Source organism: Alnus glutinosa, chromosome 11 (assembly GCF_958979055.1).
Source record: "Alnus glutinosa chromosome 11, dhAlnGlut1.1, whole genome shotgun sequence".
Lineage (NCBI taxonomy): Eukaryota > Viridiplantae > Streptophyta > Magnoliopsida > Fagales > Betulaceae > Alnus > Alnus glutinosa.
In genome coordinates, this window is record NC_084896.1 from 21,453,603 (window position 1) to 21,478,925 (window position 25,323).

The 25,323-nt window shown below is 37.6% G+C and overlaps 3 protein-coding genes across 5 annotated transcripts; all 3 read left to right on the forward strand.

Moving 5' to 3' along the window:
* Positions 1 to 1,061: 1,061 nt before the first annotated feature.
* On the forward strand, positions 1,062 to 6,925 carry LOC133881731 (uncharacterized). Of its 3 annotated transcripts, XM_062320747.1 has the most exons (6): positions 1,062 to 1,778; positions 1,934 to 3,045; positions 5,467 to 5,546; positions 5,794 to 6,058; positions 6,166 to 6,463; positions 6,570 to 6,925. In XM_062320747.1, exons 2-5 carry the CDS (start codon positions 2,289 to 2,291, stop codon positions 6,432 to 6,434), a joined length of 1,371 nt encoding a protein of 456 aa, XP_062176731.1. In that variant the 5' UTR covers positions 1,062 to 1,778; positions 1,934 to 2,288; the 3' UTR covers positions 6,435 to 6,463; positions 6,570 to 6,925. The 3 variants fall into 3 exon arrangements, with proteins under 3 accessions (XP_062176731.1, XP_062176729.1, XP_062176728.1); XM_062320745.1 differs by having other exon boundaries at positions 1,062 to 3,045; positions 6,166 to 6,467; XM_062320744.1 differs by having other exon boundaries at positions 1,062 to 3,045.
* A 2,204-nt stretch (positions 6,926 to 9,129) lies between these two features.
* On the forward strand, positions 9,130 to 13,142 carry LOC133881571 (heat shock 70 kDa protein, mitochondrial). The gene is made up of 6 exons (XM_062320523.1): positions 9,130 to 9,344; positions 10,286 to 10,362; positions 10,455 to 10,533; positions 10,665 to 11,231; positions 11,340 to 11,960; positions 12,294 to 13,142. The coding sequence occupies exons 1-6, from the start codon at positions 9,267 to 9,269 to the stop codon at positions 12,918 to 12,920; spliced, it is 2,049 nt and encodes a 682-aa protein (XP_062176507.1). The 5' UTR covers positions 9,130 to 9,266; the 3' UTR covers positions 12,921 to 13,142.
* A 3,365-nt stretch (positions 13,143 to 16,507) lies between these two features.
* LOC133881490 (uncharacterized) lies at positions 16,508 to 25,297 on the forward strand. The gene is made up of 9 exons (XM_062320426.1): positions 16,508 to 16,764; positions 17,081 to 17,650; positions 18,668 to 18,793; positions 18,880 to 19,077; positions 20,563 to 20,790; positions 20,879 to 22,003; positions 22,609 to 22,896; positions 23,167 to 23,719; positions 24,087 to 25,297. Exons 2-9 carry the CDS (start codon positions 17,114 to 17,116, stop codon positions 24,938 to 24,940), a joined length of 3,909 nt encoding a protein of 1,302 aa, XP_062176410.1. The 5' UTR covers positions 16,508 to 16,764; positions 17,081 to 17,113; the 3' UTR covers positions 24,941 to 25,297.
* The last annotated feature ends 26 nt before the right edge of the window (positions 25,298 to 25,323 follow it).

The following is a 25,323-nucleotide window of genomic DNA, read 5'->3' on the forward strand; positions in this document are numbered from 1 at the left end:
GGAGTTGATGTTGAAGCCATGGGTGGCAACTTTTTAATTATAAAAATAAATAAATAAAAATGGTAAGAATGTGCAGGCAATGGAGTTGATGTTGAAGCCATGGGTGGAGTTTGGTTGTAAAGGCAATGGAGTTGATGTTGAAGCCATGGGTGGCAACTTTTTAATTATAAAAATAAATAAATAAAAATGGTAAGAATGTGCAGGCAATGGAGTTGATGTTGAAGCCATGGGTGGAGTTTGGTTGTAAAGGCAATGGAGTTGATGTTGAAGCCATGGGTGGCAACTTTTTAATTATAAAAAATAAAAAAAATAAAAAAATGGTAAGTATGTGCAGTATGTGAATTTTATCAAATGAGTTAATGGGATTTTAAATTGTCAAGAGGGCTTAAAAAAAAAAAAAAAAAAAATCACAAGTAACAAGTTACGTGGCCGGTTGGTTTGCAAAATCTAACATTTCCTTCGGCATCCATATTTTTAGAAATGTGATGCCTGTAAATCTAAATTCACACGTTAGCGAATGATTATGAATCTGATAGGATTTTTGATAATATGAGATTCTCAAGTTTGGTTTACTCAGGCATCTTGTCGGAATTATTTATTATTACTAAAATACCCTTGTGTTTTTCACTTCAAGTGCATCCTTTGTTTGATACAAAATTATTTAAAAATTAACAAAAAATGAGAGAGAAGAAAAACTAACGGATATAGATTTCTAACAAACTCTAACTCTATTTCTAAAAATAACATGTGTCCCTTGAACATGTGAAATGTAGCATGGTCTAGTAATTAAAATTAACAAAAAAAAATAAAAATAAAATTACACAAAAAAATAATTTAAGTTTATAATTTGATGTAACATAAAGATAAAAATAATTTTTTTAATATATTGCATTTTAGGTTGTTTATTGATATTTTTATTTAGAAAAATTAAAAATAATAGTGAGAAATATAATGATTTAGCAAAAGGAAGCCTGCTAAATGCTCTCTAACTAATTAGGATAAGAATGGGGCCCCAATTTAATCCATTTATAAACTCCTTAAGACCAAAAAAGGAAAAAACACAATCACACGTAGATATGCAATAGCGATCGGAGGGCGGAGAGAAAGGAGGAGGCGACGTCACGGCGCCGTAGCGATCGGAGCAAGGCTGCGGTGGCGGCCATGGAAGAGCATCAGAACGGAAGAACGAGAGAGAGAGAGAGAGAGTTTTGGAGATATGAATTTTTAGAGGGTTTGCGTGGTAGAGACGTCGTCGTTTTGGTCCTTTGGGCTTTGGATTGCGCGGGATCCTGCGTTCTCTTTGGTCATGGGCCACGTGGCGGTAAGCGGGAGTTCGGATTTCTTGGGTAAAAGGTTTTCTAAGGCCGTCCATTTATGGGAATTATTAATGTGATGGTTATTTTTGTGGTGTTTTTTTTTAATAAAGTCTATTTGGCCGAGCCACATCTAAAATAGCCAAGTTGGTGATGGATGGGAAGCTTCGCAGGAAAGTGGGAATCCATGCAACACGCTTCCTTTCTTCTTTGTTTATAGTCCTGAATCCTGACAAGTCTCATTTTCAAAATATTCCACTTGTAGCAAATTAATATTCTTCTTTTGAAATTTTCAAACCCCGTGGTGGTCGCTCAACGACCTGTAATAAGGCTGAAGAGGCATTTTGGGAGTTTTGTATATGCATCTTTCTAGTGCTCTGTGATTGGGTAATTTGGGTTTGTTGATTCTGATGCGGGTTTTTCTTGTTTAGGCCATGGCATGCTGACATGTAGCCTTTTAGTGAGGTACGACATCTATGTATGAGTATTTATATAGGTATTTCTGTTGCTGTTTTTATTCTTTCTGGTTGTTGATGTATTATTGTGGATTAATTCTTGTAATGGGATGTCTTGAGGTTGAGTGGGATTTGAAAGATTGAAAATTTGATGGGTTTTGCAAGGACTGGTGGATGTTGAATTTGGAATCGTGGTGGATTCAAGGTGTGGGGTCTAGTGGGTTTGCAGCAAATTTGGTGAATGATTTTGATCTGGTTCAATTTGGATCCCATTTTGTGTTACCTTGTTTTGAGACGGTTAGGTTCGATTTGGTATCATCTTTGTTGATACTACTGAATTTGGTCGCAAAAGAGAGATAATAACTTGGTGCTTTGAGGTTGAAATCTTGCAATTTACTGTGATCTGAATCTATAATTGATTTTATACCAAAGTGGAATCAGGATTTTCTGGATTGGATTGATTTGATAGACTTTATTGATGTTATTGGATTGACTATTTAAAGATAAGCTGCATTAAATTATGGACCTAGCTCATGAAGAACCAATGGGAGATAGAGAAGCAGAGGAGATGGAGACACAACCTTTGGAAGACACTCCTCTCAGGGAGCCCCCTGTCTACTGGTCTCGTTTAAAGGGTGAGGTGAGACAGAAAGCCTATATTTTTGATGGCTATGGGAACGTTTACAATAAGGAATGGGATCTAGTAGAAGGTCGAGGCAATGAGTTTTGTTGGTATCATGTGGAACTGCCAAAAGTAAATCAGAAACTGTCACAATCTGCACAATACCTTATTAGTGTTCTTTGTCCACCTTTGAAACTCCAAGACATTCTTTCACTTGTCAGCAATGGACCCTATTGTGGGCATGTTGATGGGGCTCTTGTCTTCAGAGCTAATTCGCCTGGTCCTTCCTCTAGTGATTTTACATTTAGAATCGCTGCTAGAGTTACTGAGAATTCAGTGATTACAGTATCATTGGGCCGTGTTCCTAGATTGGGCTTCTCGAGGATGGGTCAGTCTCTTCTCTCAGAGATTCCTAGAGTGGAGAGTCCTTCTTATCTTAGGGGTGAAGAGAAGGAAGGGGGTGGAATTGTTATCAAGGAGCATGTTCTTGAGTTCTTGTTGACAATGAATCACTCTGAGGAGGCTGATAATCCTGTGCCAAAATCTGTTTCTAATCTTCTTGTTCACATTCTTGACACGCATGTGGATCACCTTCAAGATGTTATGACTAAACTCGAGATGGAGCTGGATTCTGTGGAGATTCAAATGGATAAAGGTAAAATCCGATTGGTGCCAATTTAAGTTGTGCTAGCTATAATTGAATCCTCCTTATATGTTGTTGCCCAATTATTGTAAGTGTAGTCATCAGTTCACTTGCGGAAGAAACTTCTTATCGGTTTTTATATCCTTTATTTGTTATAATATAATAGTAACACCAAACTTTAGGGTCATCAAGGTTCATGCATCATTTTTCATGTTCCTGATGTTAGCTCTGTAATTGAAGCAAACATTCTCTAAATTGATTTAGTTGATCTTGAAAAAACTTTGAAATTTGGTTGATCTTGAAAAAATTTTGAAATAAGGGGTTGTCTACGTCATGCTTATTTACTTATTGTACATGTGGGATATTTCTTTTGGTTTCAGACATATTACCTTAGACATTGTCACAAATGATTTCTATTTTGTATAGTGCTAGTATCTTATATCTTTTTTAGCCCTCTCTATGGATAAGTAGCATCTCAACTTAGTGGAAATCAGAAAAGGTCAATTCATCATGTGCACCAGAGATTTGGACACTCATAGACCTTGAGGTATCACTAAGAGAGGCTGCATGCTTGAATATAAAAGAATGAAGCTGGATTAAAATATAATCTACAATTTCTTTTAACTAAATTGTTGATATGCAAAACACAATATGAGTGCCATTCCTTATGGAATTGTGTATCATTCAGTATTGATTTAAGAAAGAAAAATAAAATAAAAGAACATATGGTTATTTTGTGGCATCGTTACAGTTGTGAAAATGCCTGCTAAGGACTCAATTGTGCTTGTAACAGCTCAGTCCAAAAAAAAAAGGAATGTAAAAAAAAAAGGTCTTGTAACTATTACACTCCTATGTGTAACAATTGGAATATAACTTCATAAAATTAGTCAATTGACAGATTTCAGTAAATAAAAGCCCTCCTCCCCCCCCCCCCCCCCCCCCCCCCCAAAAAAAAAAAAAAAATCGTATTTCGCCCGAGATTAAAAAAGAAAAAGAAAAGAGGCAATTTTTCTTTTCAGAACTATTGCCCCAAAAAATAAATAAATCTTGTGATAGGTCTTGTTCCCGGTCAGAAATATAACGAAGTCACATTTCCTATTCTTTCCTCGAACCCCACTACTAAGAAAAATGTTAACTTCTTAAAATATCCGATATACGTAAGTAGGAACAATGGTAGTTTTCTTGCTCCTTTTTGCCCCCTATCTAGTCTAGTAAGGCTTTGATTCACGAGGTTTTGAATACAACATTTTTTACTTAAAGGATGAGGGGTCGTGGGGGAAATTCTGGAGAAAGTGAGAGAGAGAGACATTTGCAACCGTTACATCCTCAGAATCCACTTGGTCTCCATCAACAAACTCTGAGGAATTGTAGTCCTGGGTAGCTGAGCTGCACAAAACAATCAGTCGATGTGTAGCTTTAGAGTGGGCGTAGAGAATCGCCTAGAGAGTCCACCAAGAGCACATTAATATACATGCTTGGACACCACCCCAACCCAAAAGCTTAAGCTAATGGGTTTAAGTCCACTTATGTATATTAACTATTCACTTTGCTTATTTTTCCTCAATGTGAGACTCAAGACTCATTCGTGCACTCACAACAAATCTCTCCTTCACATGTAAGTTTCTTCTACATTGACCTAACTTCTCCTTGCATGTGAACCATTTACAAATCCAAAAGTGTCACGCATTCAAGAGTTGTACCAATTGCAGGCCACCAAACACAACTTTGCTCCAAGAGCCATCCACACTCATTACCGAATCCAAATCAAATGCGTCAAAGACCAAGACACTCATTTAAATGGAAGCTGAACCATAGCTCTGATTCCAATTTGTTAGGGAGAAAATCGCCAAGGGAGTCCAGCAAGAGCACATTAATATACATGTTTGGACACCACCCCAACCCAAAGGCTTGAGCTAATATGTTTGGGTCCTCTTATGTACATTAACTACTCACTTTGTTTATTTTTCCTTAATGTGGGACTCAACACTCACATGTGCACTCACAACACAACAAAATTCTACTTGAATGAATAAAATGGTCTTATATGTGACTGATGACTATTCAACAGGTTTCTTGAAGAAAATGTCTAATTGTCTTGTTTATTTAGGTAATAAAGAACTGCTATTATACTCAAAATGGCAAATAATGTTTTCAACTGTTGACCTATATGTGCATGGTGATACCATTGAGAAAAGCTTGGTGAGGGCCAATTGCAGGATTTTCACTTGAAAAAATCTTTTCTCCATTGAGGATAAATGCTCTGCCTAACTGAAAGAGGATGGGGATATCAATCCCATTGAAATTTCACCATGTCTTTCTAACTTTCTTTTGTGCTAAAGCAGCTCCGAATCTATTTCATATTGTTTTTTGTTTGGATTTGCATGGCTTAATACAGGGTTGAAATTAAGGCATAATTCTCCTGTTTCATTTCAGGTGGTTTTGCTTTGAAGAAGCAAATGCTAGATGATAGAAGATTCCCCAAAATGCATCTTAATTTGCAGCGCCTTTTGCAGGTAGTTTATCAGACCCATTTGGTTTCTTTAATGGCCAAAATTAGAAGGAAATGGATAAGAATTAGTATTAGCTCTACAACATATGGACAATATTTACTATGGTAGTATTTCATGCTTTCTTTATCTTCCACAGGAATGCCATTGGCTAGAATAATTACTACCATTTGATTGGAGTTTTGATCTAATGAGTATAAGTCAAAACTGTTGACTAAGCCTTCGTTTGGTTTTGTATTTTCATCAAACTCAGGTGATAGCACATGGGGAGCAAGTATTTCCACGAGTGAAAGAAAAATGTTCTTCAAAAAGTTGGTTTGCTAGCGAAGACATTAACTCCTTTGAAGAGTTGATCGGACAATTAAGGAGGCTAAAAGACAATGCGGGGTTTATAGCAAATCGGGTCACAGCAATACAAGCTGGCCTTGATAGCTGGCAGGCCGAGCAAATAAACAAGAAATTGTATTATCTTTCATTCCTTTCAATAATATTCCTTCCTTTGTCCGTCATCACTGGAGGTAAACGTTTCTCTTCGTTATAGCCTTACATTTGGTAGAATTTTTCAGAACACTTTTATGATTTTGGTGAGAGTGATAGGCATTTTAACATGGATTACTTGTATCAGTGTTTGGCATGAATGTGGGAGGAGTTCCATGGACAGGGCAAATAGACCCAAAGATAAAAGACGGTTTCCGTAATGTCATGATATTATGTGCGGCAATGCTACTTCTAGTGCTGTTGTGCTTCTGTTTCCCTGCTCTTTATACCCATGTAGCTGCTTGGCACCGAAGGAGGGGTATGAGGAGAAGCTGGTCTCTCAACAAGAAGTCATTCCCGATGAGAACCACAGAAAATGGAGGAGTTCAAGAAAGAGGAGGTTACCTCCGGATTTGAAGGGAAGAGAAAATGTGTCTATTATCTGTGTAAGTATGTTTTGAGCACTCTTCATTTGGCTTTTCAGTTACATACTCTTCCTTTTAGCTGTTTAAATATTTAATTCTTTATCATTATATCTTTGTTCTTTTTTAGGCACTCAACTTGCCACTGTTATCAATTTGGTTAATTCTGGTTCCCGTATGACCTTTGTAGAGGGAAGACATTGTACGATAGTCCATTTTCTGTAATACCGTTGACTCTTTACTGGAAATAGGAATTGTATTTGCCTCTTTTTCTCAATTTAGTTTAGAGAGGAGGCGGCGGTTGCTAGTTTTTTCACTTTTTTTCTTCTTACTGATTTTGTTTCTACAATTGGTTTATAGTTTCTTTCATCTTTGGAAAGCTCTTAGCGTGTACAGCATTCTTTATTTCTTTTATCCCCTTTTTTTAGCACACTGATTGTATTATGAGATCATACTAATGAGATATATATACTGCTCTGATTGTAATTACTGTATCACTATCATATTTATGATATATAATGCTTCATTCTCACTTACTTTTAATTCATTCTTTTTTATGCACATATATAAACTCTATCATCAACAGCCTCATTCTCAGTGCCCGAGCCTTGTTCCACCAAAAGGATGCAAAGACTGTTAACCAAACCTCTAAACTTTGACAGAATAAAACTCGACAACTTAGGCTGGTTTTTTTCTTCGGATGGAATTGATCTTTTAACTACCACTTTTTGTGAATTTGAAGCAGAACAAGATATGCAGCAAGGTTGTATTGACCTTTGTAGCTTCTGGCACCACTATTGGCCCCATTTAAGGCATGTCATGGCATCCAGTTTTCATCGAACTTGGAGTATAGAGAACTGGGGTCAGGTTAAGCATACTTGAACACTTGTCCTCCTTTCAAGATGTGAAATAAAAGCTAAGATACAAAATTTACCATAAAATAATACTATGGTAGAGAAGCTTGTGGTGGTTCATGGGAGGAAAAAAATCATATACAAGCATTTCATTTGTCAAGTCATGAGTACGATGTCATCACCGAGGGAAAAATCATATTTAACACAAGTATTCCATTTGACTCGTCATAAGTACTGTGTCAGCACTACGTCGACAAACTTCCCACATCATGTGTCTCGTCATTTACACGGTAAAAAAACAAGAAAGACACCCACCTACAAGAAGTGAAAAAAAGAAAAAAAGAAAGTAGAGCTTAATCTATAGAAACGACCACCCCCTCCCACAAGAAGGGGAGTGACCGTTGGTCTCTTTTCTTTTCTTTTTTAATTTATTTTACTGTGTAGATGACAAGACATTTGACGTGACAAATTTGTTGATATAGTGTTGCCACGGTGCGTATGGCGGGTCAAATGGGGCACACATAGTAGATGAAAAATAGCTAATTTTGATGGTAAAATGACTGAGAGACATATTTAATGACTGTGAGATATTTAAAACTTAAACAAAACACGAGAACTTAATTGTTAAATTGAAAACCCAAAAAGTAAATTGAAATTAAAAAAAAAAAAAAAAAAAAAACAAGGGCTAAATATAATTTTTCCTTTCATTTTAATGTAAGCCTACTATTTCAGACACTGATATTTATTTTGCTTAGAAAAAGTTCCATGAGACAAAATCTTTTTAGTTTTCTGCGGGTGTTCAATGAGAAAGAAAGTGAAAGTAGTTGGAAAAATGTCTAACTAACATTACATGGTTAGGCTGTTCACACCTAGGACATCTATAAACCATACCTTTCTCACTTTTAGGATCTAAGGGCATGTTTGGATAACTCATATTTTTTTTTATTATATTTCATTATTTTTGAAAAATATGTGCGGGGTTGATTTTTGAAATTCAAATTCTACTCAAGTTTTATTCAAATTCTTTCAATTTTGTCTAAAGTTTTTTAAACCATCCAAATATAATTTTAAAAAACAAATTTTCTCGGTATTCATAATTTTAAATATAGTAAAGAATAATAAAATACAATACAAAAATATTACACACCCAAATGAGCCTTAAAAGTCTCACATCTTAGTAAATTAACTATATCAATGCACACCATCTATATATATCCACCAAAAAATGTCACTAGTAGAAGCAATTAATTTTTTAAAAAAATGTATCTGAAAATTTAAATTGTAAAAATTATTAGTATATTAAATAAGGAAAAAAATACATATACTCCATCAAACTTTAATCACACTCCAATGTCTTCCTCAAACTACCAATTATATCACTGTTCTTCATAAATTGCTAAAAAAATGTTAATATCTACTCAAACAAAAATACTCTTCATAAAATTATAAAAATTAAAGAAAAAAAAAAAAAAAAAACCCCAAAGAGGTTGCTCGGCCAAATAGACTTACTAAAAAATCACCACAAAAGTAACCATCACATTAATAATTCCCATAAATGGACGGCCTTAGAAAACTTTTTACCCAAGAAACCCGAACTCCCGCTTACCGCCACGTGGCATCATGACCAAAGAGAACGCAGGATCCCACGCAATCCAAAGGGCCAAAATGGCGACGTCTCCACCGCGCAAACCCTCTAAAAATTCCCTTTGCCCATCATCACTTTAGGACCTCGATCGAACGGCCAGTATTCCGTTTGATCATCTAATTCCCGCTGAGGTGTACAGTCAAGAGGTCTAGAATCTTCCACCCACTTCTTTTCGCTAGAACTATCTCCGAACCCTCCCACGCACCCCTCTTTTCATTTCCGCCTCATAAAAAGCCCCCCTTGACCCCTACCGCATAAACCCTAAACCCTAATACCTCCAAAACTCTCTCTCTCTCTCTCTCTCGTTCTTCCGTTCCGAGCCTCTTCCATGGCCGCCACCGCAGCCTTGCTCCGATCGCTACGGCGCCGGGACGTCGCCTCCTCCTCTCTCTCCGCCTTCCGATCTGTACGTCGTCTTCCTCATCATCATCTCGACTGTGCTTTGTTTGGATTTTGATTGTTTATTTTGGTTGGTTGTGATCCGAGAAATCAGTGATAACTGGGCTTGATAAAAAAAAAAAAGTTAGCTTTGTCGAAGGGGTTGGGGTTTTGCCTCTCTGATCGATTGAAACGAAAGTAAAAATAGCTGATGCATTTTTCTCGGTATTCTTCGTTTTATCTGAGATGGGGTTTTCTAAAATGATATAGAGAAGCAATTGTGTTCTGTAATAAGAGGTTCTTTTCTCGGTTTAAGTTGCTGCATATGTTTATTGACTGTTTTTATGATTGATTGCGAACAATATACTGGTTGATATTTACTTGTACATTTTCAGTGAGGGATGCTAAATGATGCTGATAATTAAATCATGTTGATTGTGAATCTGCATCCTTTTTTGTTCATGCACATCCTCGCAAGCTCGAACTATTGGGCTTTTTTTAATAATTGAGAAGTTCTAGATGATGATAATACTTACTCCTACATGAGTCTTCTTAACATGTCATAATTGTACTTGTTCAGCATTGGTGGAAATCATTCGCCTTCTACTCTGATCTGCATCTCTTTCAGGACACTGATGATGTTCCAATTTTTCACTTGTCATGCTGTCTGTTTCTTGGACTCTGCTTCACTTTCTTTTCTTCTTTTTCTTTTTAAAAAAAATCCCATTCTCTAGCGTTTGTATGATATTAGAGCTACCCGAGTCGTTTTTATATAAATTTTCTTCCTTTTTTTTTTAACTGGACAAGCGTAGTTATGAGGTTGTATATGAGTCGCTTTCTAGAGTCGTGGTCATGGAACTGTTTTCTGCTGTATAAGGTTAATACTTTAGTTACATGTGTCCAGCTTGATATGTACGAGTAAATGTGGGTGAGACCTAAAATTAGTGGTATTTTCTAATGCCTGTGCAGTTAACTTGCAATGCAAAACCAGCCTGGGCTCCCTCGCAACTGGGTCACAACTGGGCAAGTTTGACCAGAGCATTCAGGTAAAATGGATTTTCTGAGTCTTTTTTGAATTTTGGTGCATTCTCTCCCCTTTTTCCTTGTTATTGATGTTTGTTAAATTTCTTCAATACAGTTCTAAGCCCGCTGGGAATGATGTTATTGGTATTGACTTGGGTACGACCAACTCGTGTGTTTCAGTTATGGAGGGAAAGGTACGGGCTTAAAACCGTGTTTTCATTACTGCATGAGTCATACCTTATTTATGGATTAAATATTTTGTTTTGGGTTATTTCTGGTTCAATTGGTTTACTTCTGACTAATTCTGATTTATGAGAAATTGTAGAGTCCCAAAGTTATTGAAAACTCTGAGGGAGCTCGGACTACCCCATCAGTGGTTGCCTTCAATCAGAAGGGAGAACTACTTGTTGGTACACCAGCGAAACGTCAGGCTGTAACTAACCCCACAAATACAGTATTCGGAACCAAGCGACTGATTGGCAGACGCTATGATGATCCCCAAACGCAGAAAGAAATGAAGATGGTTCCATATAAGATAGTCAAGGCTCCAAATGGAGATGCATGGGTTGAAGCCAGTGGACAGCAGTATTCCCCAAGTCAGATTGGAGCTTTTATCTTGACTAAGATGAAAGAAACTGCAGAGGCTTATCTTGGAAAGTCAGTTACAAAAGCTGTGATCACTGTTCCAGCATATTTTAATGATGCTCAGAGGCAAGCAACAAAGGATGCTGGCAGAATTGCAGGCCTTGACGTACAGAGAATTATCAACGAGCCTACTGCTGCTGCACTTTCCTATGGAATGAACAATAAGGAGGGTCTCATAGCTGTTTTTGATCTCGGTGGTGGAACATTTGATGTTTCCATTTTAGAGATCTCTAATGGTGTTTTTGAGGTAGTATTTTGTTTGCTATTAAAGCGATCTTTTCTTCCCCCGCCCCCTGGGGTTATGCTTAGGCAATTACCACCATTTTTTTTTTCATTTTTTTTTTTTTTTGTGTAGGTGAAAGCTACAAACGGGGACACATTCTTGGGAGGAGAGGATTTCGACAATGCCCTGTTGGACTTTTTGGTGAGTGAATTCAAGAGAACTGAGAGTATTGATCTTTCCAAGGACAGGCTTGCCTTGCAGAGGCTTCGTGAAGCAGCTGAGAAAGCTAAGATAGAACTGTCATCCACCACCCAAACAGAAATCAACCTGCCCTTCATCACTGCTGATGCATCTGGGGCAAAACATTTGAACATCACACTAACCAGATCAAAATTTGAAAACTTGGTTAACAACTTGATTGAGAGGACTAAGGCCCCATGTAAGAACTGTTTGAAGGATGCCAGCATATCTGCCAAGGATGTGGATGAGGTACTTCTGGTTGGAGGGATGACACGTGTTCCCAAAGTACAGGAGGTCGTCACAGAGATCTTTGGGAAGACCCCAAGCAAAGGAGTAAATCCTGATGAGGCAGTTGCTATGGGAGCTGCTATTCAGGGTGGCATTCTTCGTGGTGATGTCAAAGAATTACTTCTCTTGGATGTCACTCCTTTGTCACTTGGTATCGAGACATTGGGTGGTATCTTCACCAGGCTGATTAACCGGAACACGACCATTCCAACGAAGAAGGGTCAGGTATGGCCTGATTCTAATTTTATTTTCTATGATTTTAATTAAGCAAGACTACTATACACTGGACGATTTACTTGAATAATTGACAGTGTTTAGAAGTGTTAATATGATTATCCGTTAGAAGGGGAGATATCAGATTGCTACTTAAGTTTCCAGTCTTTCCCACCCATAAATGTTTTGCCTTGGTAGTGATATGGTCTCAGTTTTGGCTGGCTTTCGGTTTCACTGAACCATTTCCAGCCTGCAGATTTTCATTTTTAGCAGTCTGCTTTACATTTTTCTTTTATTATTATTGAGGATGCTAAGTTCCTGAATGATGTGCTTCCATTATTGCAGGTTTTCTCCACGGCAGCTGACAACCAAACTCAGGTGGGGATCAAGGTACTACAAGGTGAGCGCGAAATGGCCTCTGACAACAAGCTTCTTGGAGAGTTTGAGCTTGTGGGCATTCCGCCAGCTCCCAGAGGCATGCCTCAGATTGAAGTCACGTTTGACATTGATGCCAACGGCATTGTGACTGTTTCTGCCAAGGACAAGACCACCGGGAAGGAACAACAGATTACCATCCGTTCATCTGGAGGGCTCTCAGAAGATGAAATCGACAAGATGGTTAGGGAAGCTGAGTTGCATGCTCAGAAAGATCAAGAAAGAAAAGCTTTGATTGATGTCAAGAACACTGCAGACACCACCATCTACAGTGTCGAGAAAAGCTTGGCTGAGTACAGGGATAAGATTCCTGCTGAGGTTTCGAAAGAGATTGAGGATGCAATTGCAGACTTGAGGAGTGCGGCAGCTGGGGACAGCGTTGAAGACATTAAGTCAAAGATTGATGCAGCAAACAAAGCCATTTCAAAGATAGGGCAACACATGCAAGGTGGTTCTGATGGTGGTTCTTCCTCCGGAGGGTCTCAGGGTGGTGGTGACCAGGCTCCTGAGGCTGAATATGAAGAGGTGAAGAAGTGAGTTATGAGGTTGTTTATTTGTGATAGTTCGGTCCTTTAGACTGGCGCTGCGTCACAATTTAGGATGGATATCTTAATTTTCATTGGCTCTTTAGGACATAAAACTTTCTAGCGGTTTTTGTATTTAAATTTCGGAGGTTGAATGTACTAGGAAGTCCCTACTCTCATTGAGCACAATTCTATGCTCTTTTGGCACATTGTTAACGAAATTTTTGCATCAGTATTTTTGGTCGCATATACTTATGGGGATATACTGTCTGGGGATCCCTGGACTTGAAGCCAAACTTTGTCCCGGGCTTTCATAATATCAATAAATTTACATGTTTCATTTTAGAGTTTATGCTATTTGATGGTGTGAAGGAGGACCATTTGAGCTGTCTCTTAGATGCAAGAGAGATGGTAAATTTTATAGTTATTCTAGCACGACTGCACCATGCACATGAGCCTCAGGTTTGCATCTCTGTCCAATGTAAAAAAACATATATATGTGCCACTAATTCTAAACTAATCATTGATTTACTGCCCATGTTGTACAATTAGCAGTAAACAAACAGAGTCCCGGGCCCTTCCAGTTCATGTAAAATGTCTACTAAGATATAATAATTTATTTCGTGTCATAAGCAATGCAACACGAACCCCTATCCCTCTCACTTGTTTACAATTCCAGTCATTATGGCCCCGGCTCACGCCATTGCTGCCTCAAACAATTTTAAGAGCTGCACGATAGAGGGCGACCACCTAAAAAGTTAGTGAATATAAAGGTGGGTTATAGATGTTTAGTTTCGCAATAATCATTCGTTGATTAAGTTTTATAAGTGAATTAGTGATTACAAACTTCTCTCATTTAGGTTCCCTTCCTACTTGTGAGTGGTCTCCCAGCACCGCCGGTGTGCTCTCCAAGGGAGGAGGGATGGATACCATCCTCTCCCTCCTCCCTTCCCTTATTCTCGTCTATGCTCTTTGTTCCTTTTTATGTGGTTGCTTCTTTTTCCTCCTTAAAACTCAGCTTTTGGCCTTTCTCTGCTTCTTGTCCACCTCTCCCTGTCGCATCGCCTTTCTCCGGCCTTGCCCTGCCATCTGTCATCTTGCCGATCTCTAATCTACAGTGGATTTTAAATCCGCCCTCTTCCAAGTCCAGTCTATCACTTACTGTCTATTCCCTCCACCGACGCGTCGTTTCATTGTGCTCTTCGGCTCCTCCTCTCACCTCCTGTACCCTCCCTCCCGTCTTGCGACCATCACATGTCATCACGTGGATATCACATGCCAGGTTGTGTTCTGCTTCCGCCTTCTCACCGCCTCCCCATCCGCCGCAACCACTTCTTCTTTTTTTGTGGGGGGGTGGGGGCGGGGTCTTATGATTTTTCCTACGTATTTCTATTATTAGTTTTTTTTTTGTGAATTTTAGTCTTTGTGTGCTACTTGGTTTGTTCCAGTTGAGGATACTTTTTTGTGGTCTTTATTCACCTGGTTGGTGCCTCCCCTAGTGGCTCCGGTTTGGCCTCTCTTAGTGCTTTCTTTGCTAATGTGGTTCTCACTCCGGTGAGATTTGTTGCATTGATTATAGCGCTTATACTGGCGGCCAGTCTTGGCTTTTGTTCTAAAAACTCATAAAGCTGTGTCAATTATTTGCAACATTCCCTTCTCTGTTCCTGTTTGTAATCTTATAAAAGGGAAAAAAGTGTTATAAGTGATTTAAAAGTTCTCAATTATAATTTTTTTGGGTCGATATAAAGGGTTTTCATATGAGTAACATTTTCGACTCTCTCTTTTGAGGTTAAGTTTGTAATTTTTACAGTTGATTCCTCCAAATAACTCTATAAATAAGGTTATAAATTCACGAACCAAACTTGAACTTATCACCGAATTAGATAATTTGTTCAAACTCAATTTATTTATTTTTCGAACAAACTCAAACTTTAACTTATCACTGAACTAAATAATCTTCAGTTCTTTAATTTTTCGAACGAACTCAAGCTTGTTCACGAGCTACTCAATTAATTTATTCATTTCATATATAAAGTGAAGGTCATGATTGTTTATTTTTATTTTTTTCTTCATAAATTCATATTAATTATTATTAAGATTTTATTATTTGAGAATTAAATAAATTGACTTAAATCTTAAACGATCTAACCCCGAGTCTAGATGGTTTTCTTATAGTGCGTATATACTTTCAACACACACGTTATTATATACATTCAAACAAACCCACTCATTTACTCATAATTACAAACCCACTCATATACGCCTAATTCTGATTAAATCTCAAACCTCTTCATTGTAAATATGGTAATATTAATTTGCTTGTTGAAAGATATTAATAACCTAAAAATCCACTGATATTATTTAACTATTTGGGTAAATTGCATTTTATCCTCCAAATTACCATCTTAATTGCACTTGCACCTACAAATTACAATTCATTGCAACTCGGACTCATAAATTACCAAAATGTTTCATGTTTGCCCCTCTATCAAATCTTGCCGTTATTTACTTATTTTGGGTAGATAATGTCACACGTACGTAGCACATGCGTCTAAGACACTTTGGAGGTACCAATTTGCCCCTATTCTATGTGGAAACATACATTCTTACCGCTAGTAATCAACATGAAAAAAAAATAATAAAAAATATTCTAATGTGAAACATCAAAACCACAACACATGGTGGAAGCAAGCGATCACCATCATTGCACCACAACCAACCGATAAAAAATAATAATTCATGGGCACTCTGTAAGAGCCACCCTTATGTTCTGTTGAGAGGTGGGTGTGCCGCTACCTTCCCTTATTAAAGAGTTGCGTCACTCCTTATGTTTTGTAAGGTGTTCGCGTAGTTATATCTAACTAGCAGAAGATTTGATGCTATCATCTTTGTTTTGTTAAGGAGTGCATACAAGCCGCTCCCACTAATAAAAGGGGTGGTGCCACGCTCGCTGATAGAGGGGTTGGCACTACTCCCTTTATTCTGTTAGGGTGTAGCTCATGGGCTATCTTTATAGTATGAATGATCAAGCCACTCCACTAGTTCAGGGTGTCATACCCTTTTATTCTGTAGCATATCATCACATGCGCGATAACAATTTCATAATTTGTTACCTTTAAAACAAAACTAATTTTGGCAATATAAACGATTCATGCGCACATTATAGGCACATGTAATAATGTTCATCCGAAATAATGGTCCGAGTTAAAGGAGGGACAAATTGGAACAATTTAATAGTTTATGAGTTTGAACGAAATTGCCAATTGGGGTGAGAGTTTAAGGGGTGAAGTGCAATTTATCATAGTTGTTTTTGTCAAACAAATATATAAAAGCATACTTATTGGTTTTTAAGTTTCAACTAAATGTCCCTCCATTAAGGGTGAACATAACCTAAAACTTTAGAGATAGTCATAAACTCACAAAAAAATGATTTCTTTAATATAAGCACTTTATGGTGGCGAAATCACAAATATTGGGAAATTGTAGGTCATATCCGTTAAAAGGCTTGGGGAGGCTTTTCTCATAACACGAACAATGAAGGGTGTGCTTTGCAATATTAGAGAGCTCTATATAATGGTTTCCACCAAAACTAGAGCTCCCTTTCCCCTTACCCTTCTTGCTATTGGCGGCCACGGTGGGGACAATCACTCGCAGAACAGATTCAACAGAACAAAACGAACCGTTTCCTCACACATTGGCTCAAACCCTGAACCCTAGAAGGGTCGCACATGCTTCTCTTTCCTTTTCTCGTTAGCTTGTGTTTGGTTGCCGAGAAAACAGTGTAAAATACCCTTATTACATCCGAGTTGTAAGCTTTTATCTATATTTTCTCAGCGTCCAAACAGATAGTAGTAAAGGTACTGTTTTTTCTTTACCTTTAATATCATAAATATGGCTCTTTTTTACTCAGTTTGAAAGATATCCTATTTCTGGTTTCTTATCAAAATACATGCTTTATTTTGTGGATGTTTCTTTTCCTGAACGAATATAGAGATTTTAGGACACAAATATGTAGATTTATACTGTTTATTGTGGTTACTGGAGTAGAATGGTGTGCTATAGTGCTCTATAGTGCTTGTTATTGCTTCATTTATTCATTTCTTTCAAATTTTGAGGATAAATTTAGGTATGATATGCTTAGTAATTGTTTTCTGATGTACCATCACTGTACAGAGGTTTTTGACCAAAATAGAGAGTTTGGTCTAAATGGGTAGTAAGAAAAGAAGTTTCAACTCTTTAGAGGAGGAAGTAGAGAGTCAAAAGGATACTGTTGTTTTGAATCCTTTGGAGAAGAAAAAAATGAAGAAGGATAAGAAAGTAGATGGGGCTGTGTCCACTATGCCCATGGAGAGAAGGAAGAAGAGAAAGGCATTGGCCAAAGAGAGGCGGCATGCTGCAGTTTCTGAAAATGAGAAAAAGGCAAAAGAAATGGATGTAGAGTCGGTAGGGAGTGAAGATCGTGCACCTTTGGTGTCTTCAGCAAGTGGTGGTTTGCCCGAGTTTCATATTGGTGTTTTTAAGGACTTGGCATCGGCAGATGGGAAAGTAAGGGAAATGGCTGTGGAAGCAATGGTTAGAGAGTTGCAGGAAGTTCAGGAGGCCTATGAGAAGATTGATAATAAGGATTTGGTCGAGGGTGGATTGAAATTGGAAGCTGAAAAGGATGATGGGTTGAAAAATTGTGCGCCTTCTTTGAGGTATGCTCTGCGCAGGCTAATCCGTGGAGTTTCTTCATCGAGAGAGGTACTTTTTAGTCTATTATTTATTTATTTTTATCAATGTTACATGTAAGCATTATTTTGCTAAAACATATATGCAGCTGCTGTGTGGGTTGGCAGTTTTCTTCTTCTCTGGAGCTAAATGTAGAAACCACTGTTTTGTTTATTTTTAACTGTTGGTAACATGGATTTTAGATATTTTGTTCCTCAATGACATCTTAATGTATTGTAGATAGTAATCTTATATAAAATTTGTTTGGCATGAATGACACTTGTGAATGTGTTACAATATCATAGCTGAATATAAGATAGTATACATAGAATATCCTATTATTTCTTCCGCAACTTTATGAAATCTAACATATTGAGAGTAAGCATGCAATGCATGCTAGGGTAGTCTCTATGAAATTTCTCAACACTTTACTAAACTAGAGACTCATCTAAAACCATATGCCAAGTCCTATACTTTATGAATGACGTTTAATTTCAGGTAGCTAAAACCTTTTCTTGAGTTCATCCTTGTAACTTGTAAGAAAGAAACTCTTTTGCTTGAATTAGAAGAATTTAGTGAACTTTATTAATAAGTTCTTGGGTCCAAATGGTATAGAACTTTGGCTTCAGTATGATTCTTTGATGCCTGGTTGGAAACAATTTTTAAGGGTCTGAAATCTGAGAAAGTTTATTTTCTTTTTTAAGGTGTCTCGAGGTCTTTCCACATTTATTTGATGGGACATATAAATCATTGAATGGCTTGTTTAGGTATCATCTTTTTCTTTTTTTTTTTTTTTTTTTTTTTTTTTTTTTTTTTTTTTTTTAATATCAAATTTAAAGCAGCTAAATTGTTAACAATATATTTTACTGAACTTGTCAATAAGAAGAAGAAGGTATCATCTTTTTATGTTGTAAGTAGAACATTTCGAAGTATGTTATTTGTAATTTTGTTTGAAATGAAACATCCATGTGCAAGATTTCTTACACAATAGCTCTTATTCAAATAATCTTACTTAAAACCATTGATAATGTGCCGGAATTGCTTTTGCAGTGTGCAAGACAAGGGTTTGCATTAGGTCTGACTATTTTAGTTGGTACGATACATAGCATTAAACTGGACTCGTTGCTGAAAGTGATAGTTGATTTGTTAGATGTCGCATCATCGATGAAGGGTCAGGTAGGCTAGATTCTTTAAATCTCTTTTGATCGAGGTGCTATTCTCTCCATATAAAATCTATAAGTTAATTCCTCATGGCATTGCAGGAAGTAAAAGACTGTCTTTTGGGTCGCTTATTTGCTTATGGTGCTCTTGCCCGATCTAAAAGACTAACCGAAGAGTTGATTTCTGATGGAAATACTCCATACATCAAGCAATTCACGAGTACTCTTATCTCCCTTGCAATGAAGAAGCGATACTTGCAAGAACCTGCAGTTTCAGTTCTTTCAGACTTGATTGAAATGGTACTTTGTTACTGATTATTTAAAATGGTTTATGTTGTTGAGAATTTCTGTACTTACATTTCTCTCTTGTTGATAATGCCCTTCCAATCTGCTTATAACTGTTTAAATGAGTGTTCTAAACCCATACCACTTGGGTAGTAATGTTTTGAGTCACCTAAATAAATAGCACATAAATATAACTGGAGTGCATATTATAACCAGTCGAGGGTTGTGGTAGCTCTTTAGCCTATAATTGTTGTTAACACCTTTCCCAATATTTGGGATGCTTATTTCACTGGAGTAAGGATTAATGGATTCTCGTTAGTGTAATTACCAAAAAAATTATTCTTATTAGTGGAACCACAAATCTTTATTGAAACTCCTCTTGATTTCTTTTCACTGGCATAAGGACTATTTCCCTGGAGAAAGGATCATCTATTTTCTTCCATTGGATAAGACGATAGCAGATTAGCACAGCTGTTAGAACATAGTGCTATAGAAAGTTTGTTTTCTCATATGGATCATATGTGAGTTTTTCATGAATGAGTAGATTTCTCATGTTGGGTTTCTTTTAGAATGTCCTTAACTAACTCTTCAGCACTTCCATTTCATCTTGAACAACATCTCAGTTACTGCTGCCCATGCTATTTTTAATATTTCGAAATTAGTTCTTTCCATTTCCTTATTGCAATCTACATTTTACATCTGGACAGTGGATTGTGAATCTTCCCAATGCATATGTGTTTTCCCTTTCTATCCCCTTTTCTTGTTTCTATAAATTTAATTGGCATATCAAACTTGCACATTATTGTTTCCTTGTTCCATTTATATTTAGTTTATCCATCTTTGTAGTCAGAATGTTCTATATGAGTTATTTGCCCTAGCTGAGGGAGACCTGGATTCTAATATATAAGAGGCAATGCTCTGTGTGCATATGTGTCTTAGTGCGTACTGACATACTCTCATATGTTGAAAAAATGGTTTTATAAGTTGCCAATGGGCTGTAGTCCAAATGGCATTTCCTATCCCCGTAAAAGTATGGGATGGTAAGTGAGTGCTCGCTGGTTCTAATCCTGTGAGTTATAAAATGAATGAAAAGAAAGAAAGGTCTTACAATTCATTTAGTTGATCGATTGTTAATATAACTTAAGTCTTTAACTGCTATCAAACATGGAAAAATATATTTGAAAAGAGCCCAGAAAAAAAATTCAATAGGAACTCCTTTCCCATGCACAGGATTATATACAATGTCCTTTGTGCTTTTCTCACAAGATTGAAATACTTATATATATATAAGAAAAGGTATTATGTACAGTGCTTCTAGTGCAGGGTACTAGTTCCTTTGCGTAGCTTTTCTTTTTTATTTTTTGGACCAAATTTCCCCCTCACACATGTGCCCCACCTTGACTGCTGCCCAAGGGGGTAGAAGGTAGTTTGCATCTGAGAATGCCTGCAGTTTTGCTCATTTATTTTGTATAATCCATTAAGTGACCTGTTCTGTTGCAGTTGCCCACCGAGCCGTTATTGAATCATGTTCTCGAAGCTCCAGAACTGCATGAGTGGTTCAAAGGATCCATTGAAGTAGGAAATCCAGATGCATTGCTTCTAGCTTTGAAACTTCGAGAAAAGATTTGTGTTGACAGCCCAATATTCAGCAAGCTTTTGCCCAATCCATTTAGCCCTAGCAAACTTTTTACTGCCAACCATCTGTCCTCTCTTGCTACTTGCTTGAAGGTAGTATTCATATATGTCTTTCTTGTTTGCTGCAAGCATAATTATGGAGGAACTCTAAAGATATTTGTGCTTGTGTAAAAAATGGCAGGAATCCACATTTTGTCAGCCTCGAGTTCACAGTTTGTGGCCTGTTCTCTTAAATATTCTTTTGCCTGAGATGGTTTTGCAAGCCGAAGATGCAGCATCAGTTTCAAATTCGTTAAAGAAACACAAGAAGAGTCGCAAGTGTAGCTCTTCTGAAGAAGAAACTGTGAAGAACTTCCAGTGCTTCTGGGAAGTTATTATTGAAGGATCCCTTCTCACATCGTCTCATGACCGGAAACACTTGGCATTTGATGTTCTGCTTCTCTGTCTCCCAAGGTTACCTGCTGCTTTTGTCCCAATTTTTCTGTCGTACAAACTTGTCCAGTGTCTGATGGATGTACTTTCCACGAAGGACTCTTGGCTGTATAAAGTTGCACAACATTTTATTAAAGAGTTGTCAGATTGGGTTAGAGATGACGATCTCAGAAGAGTTTCTGTTATTATTGGCCTACAGAAACACAGCAATGGAAAATTTGATTGCATAACACGGACAAAAACCATTAAAGATTTGATGGCTGGGTTCAAAACAGAATCTGGTTGCATGCTGTTTATTCAGAATCTTACAGATTTGTTTGTGGATGAAAGTAATGCTTCGGAGGAACCCTCAGATCAGAGTCAAACAACAGATGACAATTCAGAGATAGGTTCGATTGAGGACAAGGATTTGGTTGGGATGGTTGGAAATTCTGATTTTTTGAAAACTTGGGTTGTAGAATCCCTGCCCAGTATTTTGAAATATTTGAAGTTGGATCTTGAAGCAAAGTTTAGGGTGCAAAAGGAAATTTTGAAATTTCTAGCTGTTCAGGGTTTGTTCGCTTCATCTCTCGGAACTGAAGTGACATCTTTTGAATTACAAGAGAAGTTTAGATGGCCAAAAGCAGCCACATCAAGTGCTCTTTGCAGGATGTGCATTGAGCAGCTCCAGTTGTTGTTGGCAAATGCTCAAAAAGGAGAGGGGCCACATGTTTTGTCCAATGGCCTTGAGCCAAATGATCTTGGGTCTTACTTCATGCGGTTCCTTAGCACATTGCGCAACATTCCTTCAGTTTCCCTCTTCCGAAATTTGAGCGATAAGGACAAAAACACATTTGAAAAATTGGAAGCAACGGAGAATAGGCTTTATATAGAGGTATATTTTCTTTTACCTTGACCATTCATGTTTTTGAAATGTGATAATTATATTTATTTAATTATAAATGTATTGAGAGAAGGGGAGGGGGCGGGTAGATTTTCAAATCCTTAGTCTGAGTTTCTTTACTAATTTTACAATATATTTCTTAAAGCGCTTATAAACAAAAGCTTGGGATAACTTATGTCTGGCCATGATATGCCTTGTAAGGTATTCAGATTAGTATATTCAAGATCTTGGATTTTGATATAGACTATAATCTAATAAGGTCCATTGTAGTATATAATCCTTTTCTCAATATCTGAGATTCATGCTTAAAATCTATCCAAATGCCCATAAACCAATTGAGCCAAGGCCCAGATGGTGCTCCCTAGGTCAATAAATATGTATTACTGGTCTATTTATAGATTTCTTGAAATCCTTGCTGTTCGGATTTGAGTCTAAGATGCAAGGTTTATTTTGACTTCACTTTTTCGATAACCTTCTGTGTCACTTCAATTTTTTTTTCTTTTGATTAAAACTTGTGACATGCTTCATAGTAGGGGGTTTATCTTGTATAATTCTTGTGTACTAAGGTTGCATCCCTCTGTGTTTGATGATTGCAGGAAAGGAATTGTGGGCTCAGTGCTGATGCAAATAAATTGCATGCGTTGAGGTACTTGCTCATCCAGTTGCTTCTGCAAATGCTCCTTCAGCCGGGGGAATTCTCAGAAGCTGCCTCTGAACTTATTATCTGTTGTAAGAAAGCTTTTGCCGCTTCTGATCTTCTTCCAACCTTTGGAGAAGACGAGATGGATGATGAAGCGACGCCTGAGTTGATGGATGTTCTTGTGGATACATTGCTTTCATTGCTGCCGCAGTCATCAACTCCCTTGCGGACTGCCATTGAGCAGGTGTGTGAGATAACGGCATGTTAATTTCTGGTTTATGACCTCAATCCTCATCTATCTCACCTGTTTTTGGTGGTCCAAGTGGAAATGCTGTCATTTTCTCCACATTTCCACTGTTTTCTGTGTGTTGAGAAAGCAACACGGGAAAGAAGGGAATTTAGAAATTTCCTTTACTTTTCTTTCCTCTAACGATGAACTAGACATGATGTTGGTGATAGGATTTCTGAAAAAGGTTCTTGTGATTATTTATTTTGTATCTATTTCTGTTTGTAGGTTTTCAGATACTTCTGTGCTGATATCACGGATGATGGGCTGCTACGAATGTTGCGGGTCATTAAAAAAACATTCAAACCAGCTAGACATCAGGGTGCAGAGAGTGAAGATGATGATAGTGATGATGAAAACTTTATTGGTATTGAAGAAGATGACGAAAGTGATGAAGCTAAGACAGGTAAAACAGGTGAGAGTGATGAGCAGACAGATGATTCAGAGGCTGTAGTTGGTGTTGGGGAAGTTGGCAAAAGAGTTCCTGAAGAATCCAATGATTCTGATGGAGGTAGTGATGATGATGCAAACTCTGATGACTCTAATGGAGGATCGAATGATAACGCTATGTTTGGTAAAGCTGGTAAAGAAGTCCCTGAAGCTTCTGATGATTCTGACGGAGGAATGGATGATGATGAAATGTTTCGGATGGATACTTATCTAGCTCAGATTTTCAAAGAGCGAAAGAATCAGGCTGAGGGTGGAAATGCTCATTCGCAGCTTGTTCTGTTCAAACTTCGTGTCCTTTCATTGCTGGAAATTTACCTGCATGAAAATCCAGGCAAGTTTGAGTTGCATGTATCAGTATTAGCTGATAAGCATAAATTAGTCTTCTTAAATTTTGATTGAAAGGATTTGAATCCCAATAATGTCCTGTAGGACAAAGTCTGCTGTTATTTTGGATCAGTAGGCAAGAAGGATGTAGCATAAAAAGTATAGGAGTTATGATCACTTTTTATTTTCATCGGAGCTAAAGATTTGCATGTAGAGCTTGGTTTCAGTAGCCCACCTTCACCTGCAGTTTTGGTGAAACTGCCCCAGATCTGTCTTTGATTAATGAATGAGCTCATTGCATTATCATTACTTAAGCAATGATCGATATATATATGCTTTCTGAATTGTGGTTGTGGTTTGTCTTTATTTCACAGGTAACCCACAAGTCCTAACGGTGTATTCAAACCTGGCTCAAGCATTTGTTAACCCACATATTGCGGAAGGTTCTGAACAGCTTGGGCAGCGTATATGGGGAATTTTAAATAAGAAGATACTCAAATCAAAAGACTATCCAAAGGGTGAAGCTGTGCAGCTATCTACTCTTGAATCTTTGTTAGAAAAGAGCTTGAAGTTGGCATCAAAACCATTCAAGAGGAAGAAATCTGCTGTTAACCCATCCAAGAAGAAGCAATCAGCCTCCCGGAACCGACACAAAATGGTTGTTTCTTTTGCTCAAAGTTCAACCTTCTGGATTCTGAAGATCACTGATGCGGGAAAATTTTCGGAGTCTAAACTGCAGAGGGTTTTTGATATTTTCCAGGGTGTTTTGGTGGGATACTTAAATAGTAAGAAGTCTCAAATAAAGTCTGAATTTTTGAAAGAAATATTTCGAAGAAGGCCATGGATTGGGCATCATCTCTTTGGATTCCTTTTGGAGAAATGTTGCAGCACTAAGTCAGACTTTCGGCGAGTGGAAGCACTGGATTTGGTTGCTGAGATATTGAAATCTCTGGTTTCCACTGATGAAAGTGGGCAAGATGTGTTAAAGAAAATTGTGAAAAGCCATCTGCATAAACTATGTCATCTGATAAAGGAGTTGGTAACAAACATGCCGGAAAAGCAGTCGAGGCGGGCTGAAGTGCGGAAGTTTTGTGGCAGGGTCTTTCAGATTATACCGACCCTTAACTTAACCAGGTCTTTTCTTAAATCTTTGGACTCTGATGCTCTTGCCGCTTGTGAATCTCAACTTGGTGAGAATTTTGTTAATTTGAAGAAACTGGAAAGGTAGCAACAGAAAGAGATTGTGTGTCAACAATACATTGCTGAGAGAGATTGTCTGAGTCACCCTATCAAGTGCTGAAAAAGTAGCATGTCCAAACGGCAGCCACAGTTAATAACTTTTCAGATGGATTACAGAAGAATATTGTTGCTGCTGTACTCTTATGGTCACTTCTTGGCTTGCTCTGAGTTTAAGCTCCTCTAACCTGGAAGCTTTTAGTTTCCTCCGTGAAATACTGAAGTTTTGTCTACTTGTCTATTGATTTTGTTTGTCACAATATAGGAAGAGTTTGATCGTTGTCAGGAAAATTTTGGAATTTACGGCTTATTTGGCTTTACTTATTATTAAAGAATCCTTGGGACATAAGCTATCAGTTTCTGGTAATCATGTGA

Bases quoted from the DNA above. Each gene is read 5' to 3' on its own strand.
- LOC133881731 (XM_062320745.1), top strand. From the start codon at position 2,289: ATGGACCTAGCTCATGAAGAACCAATGGGAGATAGAGAAGCAGAGGAG. The intron at 5,547-5,793 runs GTAGTTTATCAG...CATCAAACTCAG, and splicing joins ATTTGCAGCGCCTTTTGCAG to GTGATAGCACATGGGGAGCA. The intron at 6,059-6,165 runs GTAAACGTTTCT...TACTTGTATCAG, and splicing joins TTTGTCCGTCATCACTGGAG to TGTTTGGCATGAATGTGGGA.
- LOC133881571 (XM_062320523.1), top strand. From the start codon at position 9,267: ATGGCCGCCACCGCAGCCTTGCTCCGATCGCTACGGCGCCGGGACGTC. The intron at 9,345-10,285 runs GTACGTCGTCTT...ATGCCTGTGCAG, and splicing joins CTCTCTCCGCCTTCCGATCT to TTAACTTGCAATGCAAAACC. The intron at 10,363-10,454 runs GTAAAATGGATT...TCTTCAATACAG, and splicing joins AGTTTGACCAGAGCATTCAG to TTCTAAGCCCGCTGGGAATG.
- LOC133881490 (XM_062320426.1), top strand. From the start codon at position 17,114: ATGGGTAGTAAGAAAAGAAGTTTCAACTCTTTAGAGGAGGAAGTAGAG. The intron at 17,651-18,667 runs GTACTTTTTAGT...TTGCTTTTGCAG, and splicing joins GAGTTTCTTCATCGAGAGAG to TGTGCAAGACAAGGGTTTGC. The intron at 19,078-20,562 runs GTACTTTGTTAC...GTTCTGTTGCAG, and splicing joins TTTCAGACTTGATTGAAATG to TTGCCCACCGAGCCGTTATT.